General features: G+C 41.2%; 1 protein-coding gene across 1 annotated transcript in view; it reads right to left on the bottom strand.

Annotated features, from left to right (window-relative positions):
- Window positions 1-1044: 1044 nt before the first annotated feature.
- LOC108414603 (ferroxidase HEPHL1-like) overlaps window positions 1045-16076 on the bottom strand; it is a 30993-nt gene continuing 15961 nt past the window's right edge. The window contains exons 12-19 of the mRNA XM_017687492.1: window positions 7261-7468; window positions 5807-5946; window positions 5601-5723; window positions 4757-4863; window positions 3464-3683; window positions 3133-3272; window positions 1267-1429; window positions 1045-1130 (exon numbers count right to left, since the gene is read on the bottom strand). Of these exons, the coding sequence (XP_017542981.1) occupies window positions 1057-1130; window positions 1267-1429; window positions 3133-3272; window positions 3464-3683; window positions 4757-4863; window positions 5601-5723; window positions 5807-5946; window positions 7261-7468 (1175 nt within the window). The 3' untranslated portion in view covers window positions 1045-1056. The remainder of the gene's footprint in view (window positions 1131-1266; window positions 1430-3132; window positions 3273-3463; window positions 3684-4756; window positions 4864-5600; window positions 5724-5806; window positions 5947-7260; window positions 7469-16076) is intronic.

Raw genomic sequence — 16076 nt, forward strand, 5'->3', positions numbered from 1 at the left:
GAGACGAGGTATCAGACCAAACGGCCTCAGAAAAAACTGTGAAAATGTTACATTGGCATTTATATCAAGATACACCAAGTTTTCTAAGTCATACAAACCAGTCTATGCTCGACCAGGCTTGTGTTTGGTCTGATACCTTTTCTCTGAGGCCGTTTGGTCTGATGTTCAGTTTTGCCAAATCTGAGTCATGGTGGTGTTTTTCCTGGACACTTGAAGTCTTTTATCTTGAGGAATGATGGCGATTCTGACGCGGACGGCTGAGGCTGTCCTAAAATGTACCCCGTAGCCCCGCCTAGTGCTAATTAACATATATTTGCATGTTGGTTAGTTAGAAAAAGAAAACTGGAAAAAACGGAAAAAAATAGGTACCTCCCAAGCCTACATACAAGCACACCATGCTACACCAGTAAGAGTCCTTGGGCATCTGTAACATAATTAAATTGTAAGTTTCTCTGGAGGAGAGTATATGTATATGTTACATTTGTATGTAATATACTATGAACATTTTCAGTTGCATGCTACTTACTCTACCTCTGAATTTGAGTTATGGTGGGGGCCCTATGGTGGGCCCCCTGTCCCATTAGTTGCTTGAGTTCTTTTTCCCTGAAAGATGTGGGTTTGGTTTCTGCGCTCATCCATGGTGAGAGAGAAGCATTATCTACATCAGTTTAGCTACCTAGATGTTCTATATCTCCTTTGCTTTTGGACTTAAAGTCATAAATGCCATGTTTATTTTTTTTCCCCAACACTACAATATTTCACAAGACACCGTACACCCCTAACAGCTGGGAGTTATGGGAGTAAGGGGAGTTATGGCTACTGCATGTGTTAGGCAGGAGAACGGAGAGCTTTTTGCATTGTTATCGTGCTAAAGAGATGGGATCATGCATCAAGTCTTTAACACAAGAAAAAGAGGTTACACTCACAAGAGATGCATTTTTTTTATTAAAAAGCCTAAAAGATACAGAAAAATCACATTATGATTTAGTATATGGCTAAAATACATTTGCATAAACAAATGTGTAAAACCTAAAATAATGTATCATTGGTACCAAATCACATGAGTCTGAGGACAGACACAAAGGCCAGGATGAAAATGAGGGCAAGGTGTGGACCCACAGCACTGGCACCTAAAACACATTCATATGTGAGTGTATATAGGTACAGGTAAGGTTTGTGTATAGTTGACAGAGACGGTTGACTAATGGACAACAACTCTGTCCAACAAGTAATTCCACCCATCATATTCTGAAGCAGCTGTCTCACCTGTGCCAGATCGGATGGTGTAGGTGGTCTCCATGCCAGCTTCGATGTGATCAGATACATGACAGTGGAGCAGCCATGTGCCCTCAGTTTCTGGCACTATCTGTAGCGTCTGAAACACGCCCGGAAACAGGTCAAGCACATCAGCCCGGTGGGACAGGTCAGTCTGCTCCAAGAAGAAAAAAAAAAAAACTAGAGGAAAGGCAACACTCATTGTTCCAGTTCTACTCCCTAATTAAAAAGGAATTCCTTGGGATTATGCACCAGATTTACTGAAAGAGGTGCTAATTACTGACAGTCTATTAAGCCAGTGCCAGTTTAGCAGGTTGTCTACTAAGAAGATCCATGAAAATGAACATATTATTGCTAATACGTAATTAACATGGCCAGTGCAGTATTGATCTCTGTTTGGCTCATGTGCAAGCCTGTTTCCACGAGGTAGGCAAAGACAACTAAAAAATTGGTAAACAATGACAAAGTGAAAAAAGTTGATACTCTTCAAGGAAGAATTATTTCAGCATAAGTAATTGTTTTGATATTGTTTTGCTTAGAAATTGTTTGAAAATATGACATTTAATTATTAGGCATTGTAAGCGATCTGGGCATCTTGACCACCAAACTATATATATATATATATATATATATATATATATATATATTGGGGGGTTTTGCCCTTCCAACTATAGGTTATTAAATGGTATTTTAAAAGAATCAGAGATATAATCATTACAGAAATTACAGTGTGTTCTTGTGTGCCTAGAGTTTATCTGTGATGGTCAAGGTCGTTGGGCTCGAGGGAGCTATCAGAATCAGGCTCTACTCCAACTCACACACACACACACATCCACACAGACATACACACACACAGGAACTCATTGTCTTGGGAGATGGGATAAAGAGTGAACCCGAGTCCACACTCAGGTTTACTGGGGTGATGGGTGCCCTAAAGGCTCTCAAGCCTATTTTTTCCATTTTATTTCATTTTTCTTAAATTTTTCATATTTAGCATGATTTTTCTGTCTTGATTTCTATTTTTTATATTTCCTTCATTATCATAAAAACTGTTTTGTCCAGCGGTTTCATCCAATAAACTGGCAAAATTCCTTTTGGACTGGTTGGGTTTTTTTTTACACCACAAGACAATTTTTCAATTTTCACAATCTTACAGCTTTAATTGGAGACATGAAAGACTATCATTTCTGCTACAGTGTAAATCAGTAATGAGTAGCTTAATACAGGGATTTCACATCTGCAAGAGTTCCAATATGTGCTTTCAACTAACGTTAACTGCCAAATCATTTAGACCAAACTTGCTCTCTGAGTGTAAAATATACATAATGAATACTCCTATTTATTAGGTATATACTCCTATGAATGCATATGCAATGAGTCAAAGGTGCTAAAGAGCAGCAACCCTCTTATTGTGGGCACTAAAGGACCATTTGCTTTGTGGCAAAATAGGGTTTGCGACAGCACAAAACGTTAGTAAATCTGCCCCATGTGTTTTATGAACATCCATCCATCCATCCATTTTCTAAGCCGCTTCTCCATCAGGGTCGCAGGGGGGGTGCTGGAGCCTATCCCAGCAGTCCTCGGGCAGAAGGCATGATACACCCTGGACAGGTCGCCAGTCCATCGCAGGGCAGACAGACAGACACAGACAGTCACTCACACACTCACACCCAGGGGTAATTTAGCACGTCCAATTGGCCTGACTGCATGTCTTTGGACTGTGGGAGGAAACCGGAGAACCCGGAGGAAACCCACGCAGACACGGGGAGAACATGCAAACTCCACACAGAGAGGACCCCGGTGTTTTATGAACATGTGAAAGAATATAATATGTTACAATACATGCTGTGCTGTCACCTTATAGATGAAGGTCTGGCTGTGAAGGTGGACAGTGTGCATATCCACTTCACTTCCCATCCCCAGCACATACCAGTTTACCTTCAACCCTTTCATCAACTCCAGTCCATGAAGGTTGCCATACAGCTTGCCATTGATAGCTGCCAGAAGAACATGAAGGATTTCTGATAAGTCACATATCAAAGACCTACAGTACAGTCTTATTCTACTTCTGATCCTGCCCAGCTCTGGCTATGCTCCCTAATGAAAGATGGACTGATAAGATCTGATTCAGAGATGCATTACTGATCTTTTAGACTTGAAGAGTATGTTTAACCTTGTAAAATCTCACCATGCATTTTGTTGCTCTCCTGGAAGTCGTCGTTTCTTAGCAGAGGGACTGAGCTGTTGTAATAGGTTTGAATATTTTCCTCCAGGTACCATGACTTATTTTCATCGAAGATAAAGAAGAGAAGAGCAAATTCCTGATTCACATCCAGCCTCTGTCTGTTTTGGCTCAGCATCCCTTTCCTGCAGACCACCAGTGGTCCAATTAGCCCGCTGACAGTGTCCTATAAGAGTACATCATCCAGCAACAACCTCCTGTCACTTGTGGCCCGCAATGGTATAAACAAGCTTAACTTTACTTGTCTGAGTGTAAAAAATATATCAGTAGTAGTTATGCATCAGTGTGGTATAGTAAGGCGAGGCATGTCGTCTTCCTGTTCTATATATTGTTCAGCTTAATCAGCTTAATAATATCTCCCACACCTATATTGTTCCATTGACAACCACAGACAATATGATTGATATATTTCCCCATACTTTGAAAAGAACAAAAAATCTATCAACTCGGAAAAATGTTTCATTCCATTTGGGCAGTCACTGAATTCTGATGGCTATCATTTTGAAGTTTAGGCACAAATAAGTGCACAACCTCTACAGAGAACATTTTACTACACCCTTACTGTTTATTTGCTGAATTTAACATATTGGGAAGAAATAAAGCATAAAATGTGCCACTTTATATGTTTTGCTTTGTTCCCCAGTATGTTTAAATTCAGCTAATGAATAGAAATCATGCACTAAAATTTGCCGAAAATTAAGACTGTCACCAAGAGGATGTGTGTACCACTCACCCAACCCACGGGCAGGGTGGGAAGGCAGTGCCCTAGCCTTGCATGCTGATGAAGGCCATGAGTGATGGGACAAGGACGTCAACTATGAGGGCAGGACAATGATGATAGACACAAGAAGCATGAAGACGGCAAACAAGTCCCGAACTCCATCTCAGGGCTTTGCTTCCTGTTTCTCAGTGAGGCTGCTAAACTGTGCCTCACATTCTATCCCTGCAGCCAAGCTGTGGAGCTGGGATGGTGACAGGGAGGTGGAGCTATGAGCTTTTTTCCCCTGTTTGCTAAGGAGCATGAGTGCCTTTAAAAAGAATTTCCAATGGTTTCTACTGTGTGTTTGTGTCAGCAGGTTTTCTATTCCTCTCCAAGTAGTGGGAAACGTGTCAAAATCATTGTCCATTTTAACTGACCATACGCTACAGGTGCAGCAGATAGATTTAAAATGAAGAAACAATGGTGTTTTCCTTTAAAGGCAATGCAATGAGTATGTCTGACACTTTATGAGAGATCACCTTTATGAAGTCAACAGCAGAGTAGTAGGCAAATGTGATGCAGTTTGGATCAGAGGTGCCTGGGCCAGATCTCTCAGGAACACTCCACAAGTAACTACTCACGTTTCCTACAGACAAAGGGTACATGTTATTTTTAACAAACATAACTAAACCTAAACCGCTAAAATATTTTCATTTAAAATTCTTTACCCACTCTTAGTTGCTTATATATTTAAAGGCACAATATTAACCTGATCTGTTTTGGCAGCATACGAAGACAAACACTGCCATCAACGAATATCATTTCCATAAAAGGGTGGTCTTCAACAATGTTTAGGTGGCACTTGTCAAACTTATATCCATATGACTGCCCAGAACCTGGGTTACCCAGCAGAACATTGCTCGAAGCTTCACACGTCCTCCACCGGCTCCATATAGGATATTCTTTGTTGTATTACTGGGCCTTTTGCAGTGAACACCCTGTTGTTGGTCCATAATCTGTCCCTCCTCTGGCTACTGTTGGTAGATACTCCCAGTTGTCTGCTCCCATCCAGTTGTCTGACCATAAAGATTTTGACCCTTGTCAAAGTCACTTGCGTACCCATTTTTGCCCATTTCTCCTGCATCCAACTACGAGAACTGACTGTTTGCTTATTAGTTAATATATCCCAAATCTTAACATGCACTTTTGTTAACAGATAATTGAAATTTTTTCACTTCATCTGCTCATAATGTTTTGGTTCATCGGTGAAAATATTCAACAGTATATTCAACAGTATCAGGCTATTTTTAAGGCCTGCCATAGGCAAACAGATTTTCACTTTTGTTACAGTGACTGTAAAGGACTGGTGGTGATGCTCCTCACCAGGCAACACTGGAAGTATTGTAGAGGTCTTCAGTCCATGAGGCTGTATGGAGTATGGTCGACTGGCATTATTCCAGAATGTGATTTGAAGAACCTCTCCAACCTCTGCTCTGATTATTGGGCCTAACAAAACACATACATTCAGTAGCTGATTAGTTTTAAAATGATATTCATATTGTATCGATAACTAAAACTTAAACCCCTACCCAGTATTTCCAAATGTTTCTCTGCAGTCTGTCGTTGTTTCCTGATCTTAAAGGTGGCATCAGTGTACTCCCTGTAAACTACTTTTTTGTACTTGGAGCCGAGCCTGTTCTCACCTGTCCCCACGAATATACTGCCTGGACTGAGAAGAAGAGTATCACTTAAAACTTCAGAGAGAGAGTTCAACAATAACAAAAACATCAACATAAAGTCATTGACTCAACTGTTAAATTCCAAATCTACACTTACATTTAATATGTATTTTGACATTGCAGTGTTCTGTGTAGACCACAACTGATAAATCGATACCGATGACTCGCAGTTTTATCACAGATAATATGCTGACAGTGAGGCCTTCTTGTTTTTTGGCCATGACATGACCTTCAGACAATATGAAAAGCATTTGTTGTGTATCCAATGTAAGTCACCCTGTGTTTAACTATATCACAACAGTAAAGGCAGAACTGATGAGTCTGAACACAAAATAATGTCGTGATTAACCACTTTTTAAAGTAGCCATAAAATAAAATTTCTGTTATAGTGGAGGTTTTTCTGTTGAACTGTACTTTTGTTGAGATATTTTGATAGAATGTGTATGATTTACAAAACCAGAGGTGAATCGGATTTTCTTTTTCACAGGTGAACAAACATTTATAAAACCTTTATAAAAGTGTTAATATTCTGGTTAAATGTTTTTTTATTGAGGCACACATTTCTGATATAAAGAAAGCTGCAGTTTGTTGCTGTCCATTTTGTCTCGGCACAGCCATCTTTGTACAGAGATATGACTTGTTTGCACAACAGGTGGTTCTCACACCTTTCCTTTCATCTTGCATTGCTCACTAGCAGCTCCACAGTCACAATAACTCGCACACAGACAGCCAACAGAGTCTTAATTAATCTGATTAATTCATTAATACTTAGGGAAAATATTTTATCTAAACCTAAACTTATATGTAAACTATATGAGGAGAACTAAAAACAAATAAGAGGTCATTTATGGGAAACAACTTACGAGTGCCCCATCCCTAGTGCCTTATTTAAGTGCGTTCTTGCTGTTTATTTGAGACTAAAATGTAACAGTTGAGAATTGACCATCATATCAGTCAATAAAGCAGCATAACACCTATAAATATATATATATATATATATATATATATATATATATATTTATAGGTGTTATGCTGCTTTATTGACTGATATGATGGTCAATTCTCAACTGTTTACATTTTTATATATACCCTCCCCAAAGCAACTAGTCTTTCAAAATTTACTCCAAGCTTTAAGATTCATTCATGGGAAATCACTACAGGCTACTGCAACACTTCTGTAGGAGTCAAACAGACGTAGTTATGGCTAAGTTTCTTTATTTTGGCCAAAGTCTTGCTTTATATACTGTTTGCTCTGTAATGTGCTCTATCTGCCTATTTGAGCTTTGCTCTGCGTGTATATTTACCTTTCATCCTCTGTGGTGTTGAAGTTCTGAAGCTCCCAGGTGCGTGTGGGTGAGTAATCCCACTCCACCTCCTCTGCTGAGATGAAGTAGTACACTGTGGGCACAGCAGGAGTAGCAGTCGAGCTCTCATTGCACTTCCTCACTCTATACTGTAGCTTCATCCCTCCCATGTAATGTTCACTCACTCGGCAACTCACCTCAAACAGGCCTGCACACATGCAACACATTGACCATGGCCTTGAGTTCTCATGGCAGTGATTTAATAGATGGGTGATTCGATAATTGGGGTGCCATTTTTGTCCAACTGATATTACATTTAAAGTATATATATATATATATGTAAGTACACACAGGCAATAAGTAGAGGTAGAAAGAGAAGTATGCATGTTTCAGATAAATAATGTAAAACCTTAATAAAGCCTATCTACAACACTTCAACAGTCTTTTGTCTTTCTCAGCCAACTACAGTTATAGTCTAAATTGAAAAAATAATCATTAAAACATTAAAATCCTTTTTTTTTTTATATTTGTGCATTAATGCGTTGATTGCTTTAACCTCTCATGCCTCAAACATCCTTGTTCATGAGTCAGTCAGCTCAGATTATGGAAATACATTTTAGTTTAGTGTCCCACAGCGTTTCCTCAACTCACTTTTCACCCCCATGAAATATCTGGGATATATTAACGATACTGTGATTTTGACTAGCAAGATTGTTTTGACAGTACAGCTATGTTGCTCAAATTATAACATGAAAGTAAATAATTCATATTAAAAACTAATTTTGTGTAAATCATGAGTGTCCATAACATCCTCATGTTATTTGCTAATTCTATTATAAAAACTTAACCCTGTAACTTTTAAGCCTGCACACATTTAAGCCATTGTCTGTAAAGAAACCTTGAAATCCATAAAATTACTTTTTTAATGGACAAATGCCTTTTTTAGATTAAATGTTGAAAAATAATGAAGAAATGAAAAAAAAAATTACTAGATCTAAATACTACATCACGGAGATCATGAGCATCGATTAGACTATGTATCCATTGTTCAAGTAGTCAGTCTCAGTGTCACGATTGGCTCCTCCCTCTCCTCCATGTGCTTTTTGTTTACTTTTTATTGTCCACTTGCTTCTTTGTTTTGGTTTTCACAGTCCTGCCCCCTTGTTTTCTTAACTCCGCCCCTGATTTGTTCCATCTGTTTTCCGCCTGTCCCTCGTTATTCTTGTTTTGTATTTAAGCCCTGTGTTTGCTGGACTTTGTTGTATGTGCTGATTGTTTGTATGTCTGCTTATTTGACGTATTGTCTCTGTTGTATGTTCTTGGAGTTATGGCTGCCCATCGATCGCTACGTGTTGGCTATATGAACCTGGACTGTTCCGGCTACGACCCTGGATTTGCACAAAATAAATCTCGCTTTACTCAGCACGTGTCCGCCTCCTCGCTCCACGTTACACTCAAGTTTAGTAAATCCATGACAAGTAAATATGAACAAAGAATAAATGAGATCATTAATTTAAATACTTTTAAAGAAAAATATCAAAAAATTACAGAGTAATTTATTTATTGTCAATTCAGTGTAGACAAAAGTATTGTCTTTTCAATAGTTTTGGAGTATTGCAGGATTTTAGACCATGTGCCATAAACTACGTGAAGATCCACACATGCAGTTTTGAGTCACATTCCAACTCGCGTTTTAGATTTCCACAGGAAAGCTTTATTTCTTCAAAAATTAAAGACAAGAAATCTGAACAAAACGATTAAAAATGCTTATAAACTGAAAACTAGGTATTTATATTCATGTTTCTATTTCCTAAATCCTAAAACTGCGGTCAGAAAAGGTGAGGCTCCGTCACCTCGAACTGCATGTCTTGTCTCCTGAACGTGCCTATTGACATAATCCTCAAACAAAACAGTAATTAACCAAATCTCAATCGCTACTGCCACCTACAGGCGCCTAGAGGTAACACACATTTCAAATACCATTAAAATTGGCACTTACATATCCGGCCCCTAATTGTCTTGTAAATAAACAAACAATTACCATAAACACTAAACTATATAATTCCTAAAGACATGATAGCAGTAAACAACCTCTTAAACAGCTCAAAACAACCAAATATTGTACAATTGTCCGATATGTTTTCATAAACTGAAACATGGAGTCAGAGGTTCAAGCACATGACTCACCGCTGGAGATCAGTCTTTACCACTGTCTCATACAGCAAGCAATATGCTACATATCCGCTTCAAGTAAGAGACACAACTTAGTGACCGGTCTCAGGAGAAGATTCGTGCTGGTCTTCAGTCGGACCTGGCGAACTCTCCCCTTACTATCCTGGATGGTCTCAATGACTCGACCCATGATCCAGGAGCTTCTGGGAGCAGAATCATCAATCAGCAGCACAATGTCACCAACTGCAACATTACGCCTCGGGTGCAGCCACTTTTGCCTTAGCTGCAGGTCTGGCAAATACTCCTTAGTCCAGCGTTTCCAAAATAACTGCCATGTACTGAACCTGGCGCCATCTGCGTCTTGAGTAGATATCCTTGGCATTGAAAATACCTGGAGGTATTACAGGTTTAGCCTTCATCAAGAGAAGATGGTTCGGGGTAATTGCCTCCAAGTCGTTAGGATCATCCGACACTTTCGTGAGAGGGCGACTATTGATGACGGCCTCAACCTCGCACACAAGTGTTTGCAGACCCTCCTCATCCAAAGTCTGCTGCTTCATGACAGAATTCAGAATCTTCCGCACTGATCTTATCTGGCGTTCCCACACCCCGCCATGGTGGGATGCTGTTGGGGGGTTAAAGATCCACTTAATGTTCCTTTGTGCCATTTCAGCTTCAATCTGTTCCTTATTTAACTCCTGTACTGCCTGTCGCAGCTCACGTTCTGCACCGATGAAGTTTGTGCCGTTGTCCGATCTGATCACTTTGACTTGACCCCTTCTAGCAACAAATCTTCGTAGGGCATGAATACAGGAGTCCGTATCAAGCGAACTTGCAACCTCGAGATGAACTGCTCTTACTGCAAGACACGTAAAAAGCACTCCATATCTCTTCAAAATGGTACGGCCTCTCTTGATTTCAAATGGGCCAAAATAATCGACACCGACATTAGTAAACGGCGGCTCATCGGGTAAGACTCCGTCTTTTGGAAGGTCAGCCATAATCTGACTGCTTGCAGTTCCGTGCTGGCGTCTACAGATGACGCACTGAGACAGCATGTTCCTAATGACAGCATGAGGCCTAGGTAACCAATACCTTTCCCTCAGTTTCGACAGCACGTAATTGTGACCACTGTGTCCAACGTCTTTATGGACTGCTCTTAGGATAAGCGATGTAATGTGCATACCCCTTGACAAGATAGCCGGGTACTTTGACTCTTCAGGCATACTGGCTCTATTCAGTCTGCCACCCACTCTCACAATGTTGTCCTGCAGGACAGGTGACAACCTGTAGAGGGGGCTGCTTTTTGAGACCATTTTCCTTTTTTTCAATGTAGCTATCTCTTTAGAGAATGCACGTCGTTGGCTAATTCGTACAATCTCTGACTCAGCATCTACGATGTCATCCAAGGACGGACAACCAACACACAAAGAAGCCGTCAATTCAGCCATCCTTCTTTGCACATTCTTCTTATCCTTTCCCAGACCATCACTTGATGCAAATTCCTTTCGTTTTTGACTTAGAAGCTTCATGGTATTCTTAAGCTTGATCATCCACGCAACCGCTCGCTTCAGACGATGCCAATCTGAATAATGCTCAATGAACTTTAGGACTACATCCTCTGCATTCTCAGTGACCACAGTGAATAACGCAGCTTCCTTCACTTCAGGATCTTTCACCAGAGACTGATTGAAACTGTCTGGAGAGATAGGCCATGCATCCTCAGGCCGCAGCAGGAATTCCGGCCCCGATAACCAGATATTGGCCTTCAGGAATGCTTCCACTGTGCAACCCCTGGAAGCGTGGTCCGCTGGATTGTTGAAGGATTCCACATATCTCCATTGGCTTACCTTGGACTGTTCTCTGATTGATGTAATCCGGTTGGCAACAAACGTACGAAACCTTGCTGATTCATTCTGGATGTACCTAAGAACTGTGGTACTATCAGTCCAGAATACCGATTCCTCCAAGTCAATATCTAGCTCGGCCCGTATCATGTTGTCCATCTTTGCAGCTACTGTCGCTGCAGTGAGCTCCAGCCTAGGTATCGTGACTGGTTTTAGAGGCGCAACTCTTGCCTTTCCCATTATGAAAGAACACTGTTCTTCATACTTCTCATTTTTCAAGACCAGGTAAGTACAAGTGCCATAACCTCGCTCACTAGCATCGGTGAAATGATGCAGTCTTGCTTCTGTGACTGCTCCAAAGTCATGCGTCTTAACGCATCGCCTCACTTCCAGTTCTGACAACTTGTGCAGGTGAGTTATCCATTGTTCCCACTGCTTCACTAGGGGTTCTGGCATATCATCATCCCATCCATGTTTTCTCATACTCAATTCCTGCAGTATACCTTTCACTGGGAGGATTATGGGAGAGAGAATCCCCAGAGGGTCGTAGATGGAACTAACCATGGACAACAAACCTCGTCTTGTGAGCACTTTCCGCTTAATGGTAACTTTGAACTTCAAGGCATCTGATTCAATGCAACATTGGACTCCTAGAGCCCTTTCTAGAGGAAGTAAGTCTTTGTCCAAATCCAAATTTCGGACCCCTGAGGCCCTCTCCTCTTCTGGAACTGATGCCAGGACTTTGCGACTATTAGAGGTCCACTTGGTCACTCTAAATCCGCCCAAAGCACACAGAGCTCTTACTTCCTGTATCAGTGCCACTGCTTCATCCTCGGATCCAACTGACCGGAGGCAGTCATCGACATAGAAGTGTCGCATCACTGTTTTGGATGCCTCTGCACTGAACTGATCTTGGAAGTGCTCAGCGCACTGCTTGAGTGCATAGTTAGCACAACTTGGGGATGAGGTAGCCCCAAATAAATGCACAACCATCCTATGTTCCTCTAATTCTTGTCTGTGGTCCCCCTGTGGCCACCACAGAAATCTCAAAAGGTTCACATCTTTGGCAGGGACCCCTACCTGATGGAACATGCCTTCTATATCTGACATGAAGGCTACTGGTTCTTGCCTGAACCTCAATAAGACACCAATCAAGGAGTTGGTTAGGTCTGGCCCTTGAAGTAGCTGTGAGTTCAGGGAAATTCCTTGGAACTTGGCTGCACAGTCGAAGACTACCCTGATCTTATGCTTGGTAGGGTGGTAGACCCCGTGATGTGGGATGTACCACGTCCTTGTTTCATCTTCGTCGTTGTGGACCTCATCTTCGGGAATTTTCTCTGCATAGCCCTTCTCAAGCATGTCACTCATGAACTTGACATAATCCTGACAGAACTGCTCATTTCTCATGAATTTCCTTCGCAGGTGTTCTGCCCTTTGCACAGCTATCACACGGTTGTTCGGAAACTTGGCATCCACTGCTTTCAGGGGAAGACCAATGCTAAAGTGTCCATCGATCAACTGTACTGACTTAGACACAGAATCCATGAATCGTTTGTCTTCTACAGACATTTCCATTTTCTCTGCTTGCTGAGCTTCAGGAAAGTCAAGCTTCATTTGATGATGTATGAGATCATCAAGACACGCCACGGAAATTCTGTTCACTGATACTTCTGGCCATTCCTCGTCCTTCTTCTGCAGAGGACCATTCACAACCCACCCAAGGACAGTTCTGATAGCATAAGGCCCATTACCTGCACTATTCACAACTTTCCATGGCTCCAAAGCCTTCGGCACATTGGTTCCTATTAATAATCCTATGCCAGCCTCAATCTTCCTGACATGAATTTCCTTCAGGTGTGGCCATTTATCCACATCTTCTTGTCTAGGAATGCAGTCGTCCTTGACAGGAATCTCCTTTTGTGAATACACCTGAGGAAGTGGCACATAGGAATCACCTTCCAACCCACAAATCTCCAGTCCTGTGACAGCATGCGTGCTAACAGGTCTTTCTTGTCCCATAGTGCGAAGTAAGATGTTGGTCTTTCTTCCAGTCACATTGAGATCACGCATCAGGTCTTCAGAACAGAAACAAGCTGAACTACCTGAATCTAAAAATGCGTAGGTCTGCACAACATGTGTTCCTTTCTCAGACTTAACTTTCACTGGGACCACAGCAAGGGCGCATTTTGCATCTCCGGCCCCGGTGCAACCACATGTTTCCTTATCCAATGATGGTGGACTGCTGTCAGTCACTGTCTTGTTATTCTCGGCTTGGCCAGTAAGCTTGCTGGCTATGTGCAGAATAGTAGGATGTTTCAATGAGCACTTCTTACATGTTATTTTCTGCTCACAAGCTTTGCTCATATGCCCAGGTAACAGGCAACCAAAGCATAAGCCTTTGGACTTCAGAAATTGCAGCCTCTCTTTGTGAGGTTTCTGCACAATGGACTTACAAGATGCCAACTTGTGTTCTTTTTGACAGAAATGACATTTATCACTGGAGGAACTCAAGTCCTTTGCCTTGCTTATTGACTGTTTAGTGTCAGTCACGAGTTCAGCAATTGTGGCAAATGTGCTTTTCTTTTCTTTGAACCTTTGTGGGTGGCCAGGTTTAGCTATACCTTTGTCTTTTGAACTCACAGGCTCTTGGATGTTGCCAAATAATGGATCAGTAGCTATTCTTGCCTGTCTCTCCACAAAGTACACCAAATTTTCAAACCTGGCTCTGACACCAGTCCTTTCCTGCATGTCACACGCGAATCCCCTCCATCTTTCTCTCAGCCTGAAAGGGAGTTTTGCTATTATTGCACGTATGTTAGTTGGACTGTCCATTTCTTCTTTAAACTCCATTCCTTCCACTGTATTCAGGCAGCTTGTAAGAAAAACAGCCAATTCAGTCAAAGATGCTCCGTCTTCTGATTTTAAGACAGGCCACTTTAATGCCTTCTCCACATATGCCACAGCAATGGTGTATTCGTTACCATAATGCTGGTGCAATAGCTTTTAAGCCTCTTTGTACCCTAAGTCAGGATGTATGTGCTGACAACTTCGTACCAGCACTTTGGGTTGACCGCTTGTGTACTGCTCCAGAAAGAATAAACGATCTTTACTACTGGAGGTTCTGTCTTCAATTCCATGCTCAAAAGCTTTAGTAAAAAATCTGTATTCAGTTGGGTCTCCACTAAAAACAGGAATGTCCACTGATGGTAAGGATGACAACCTTTGCTGTTTCACAAGCAGTTCAGTGATATCATTCTGATGTTTCATAACACCAAGCAGGTCCCTAATCTGTATATCACGTAGTCTTCCACCAACATGAGAACCACTGTCAGCATGTGAGCGTGGGGGAGATACAACATTACTGTGTGCGTTTTGCCTTCTAGTCACACCGCAATGTGACCTTGGCTGAGGAGAATGCCTTGTTGGTCGCTGTAGAAGAAAAGCCACATCATCTTCCTCACCCTTCTCATAATCATCAGAGAATGCCGCTTCAGCATGCAAATTCCTCACCACACGAGGCCTCCCCTGTTCTTGCTCTTGCACATCAGACTCATGTAAACCAAGCACCTCAATTTTAGCATTTGCTGCATCAATAGCTGTTTGCAATTCTAGCTCCTCTTTCTTTGCTTGCAACTGGGCCACTTCTCTGTCAATTTCTTGTTTTCGTTTCAATGCAGTAGCCTGTGCAATCAAAGCTGCTCTTTCAGCCTCGTACTTAAGCTTTGTGGATGAGGCAATTGAAGACACAACTGAAGCTGCTCTGCTTTGAGGAGATTTACCCAACTTGTGTGATAAACTGACCATTGAAGCACTATCTGCAGGGCTTACTTCAGAATCATACTGTCTTGCTTCTTTAGCTTGCTCAGCAGCTCTTTTTAACCATCTCTCAACATCCTTCACAAACCCATTAAGATGTTTGGTCATAGATTCATACCAGGTTTTCTGGTCTTTAATCATATCCTCTTCAGACATATATTCTTTTACCGTTTCATTCAGACTGCAAAATTCCATGTTCACTTCTGTAAACTCTGTTGACAATTTCCGGGAAACTGTTTGAGCATTATTTTCATCTTCCATTAGGACATCAATATCCTTCATTATTCGACAGAGGTGTGCAAACTTGGATTTTCTATTTGCCAATGTCATGCTAAGCTTTTGTTCAATGCCTTTAGCAGTTAGCTTTAACGTCCTCTTAGGACGAACAACAGCATCACTTTGTTCATACATATTAAATCCTCAGATATTCCTCTTTTCCACAAACACAATCCCAATAATCGTCATATGTAGTCATTTTCCATAAGGGAAGTTTCCATATTCCTCAGAACTAGCATTAGCAGACAGCAGTATTGACAATTTAGCTGAGTCATTGGCTAACTCCATTAGCAAAGCCAGACACATTTCTTACTTGTTCCTTCGACAAAAATCCAAACTTGTGGTCAATACTTGCACATAGATGACTGAATCCACTCTTCAGGACATCCACGGGGTTTCTTCATCCATTAGGAGCTCTTTTCTGACTTTTTGAAGATCCACACATGCAGTTTTGAGTCACATTCCAACTCGCGTTTTAGATTTCCACAGGAAAGCTTTATTTCTTCAAAAATTAAAGACAAGAAATCTGAACAAAACGATTAAAAATGCTTATAAACTGAAAACTAGGTATTTATATTCATGTTTCTAATTCCTAAATCCTAAAACTGCGGTCAGAAAAGGTGAGGCTCCGTCACCTCGAACTGCATGTCTTGTCTCCTGAACGTGCCTATTGACATAATCCTCAAACAAAACAGTAATTAACCA

The sequence above is a fragment of the Pygocentrus nattereri genome, chromosome 4, assembly GCF_015220715.1.
Source record: "Pygocentrus nattereri isolate fPygNat1 chromosome 4, fPygNat1.pri, whole genome shotgun sequence".
NCBI lineage: Eukaryota > Metazoa > Chordata > Actinopteri > Characiformes > Serrasalmidae > Pygocentrus > Pygocentrus nattereri.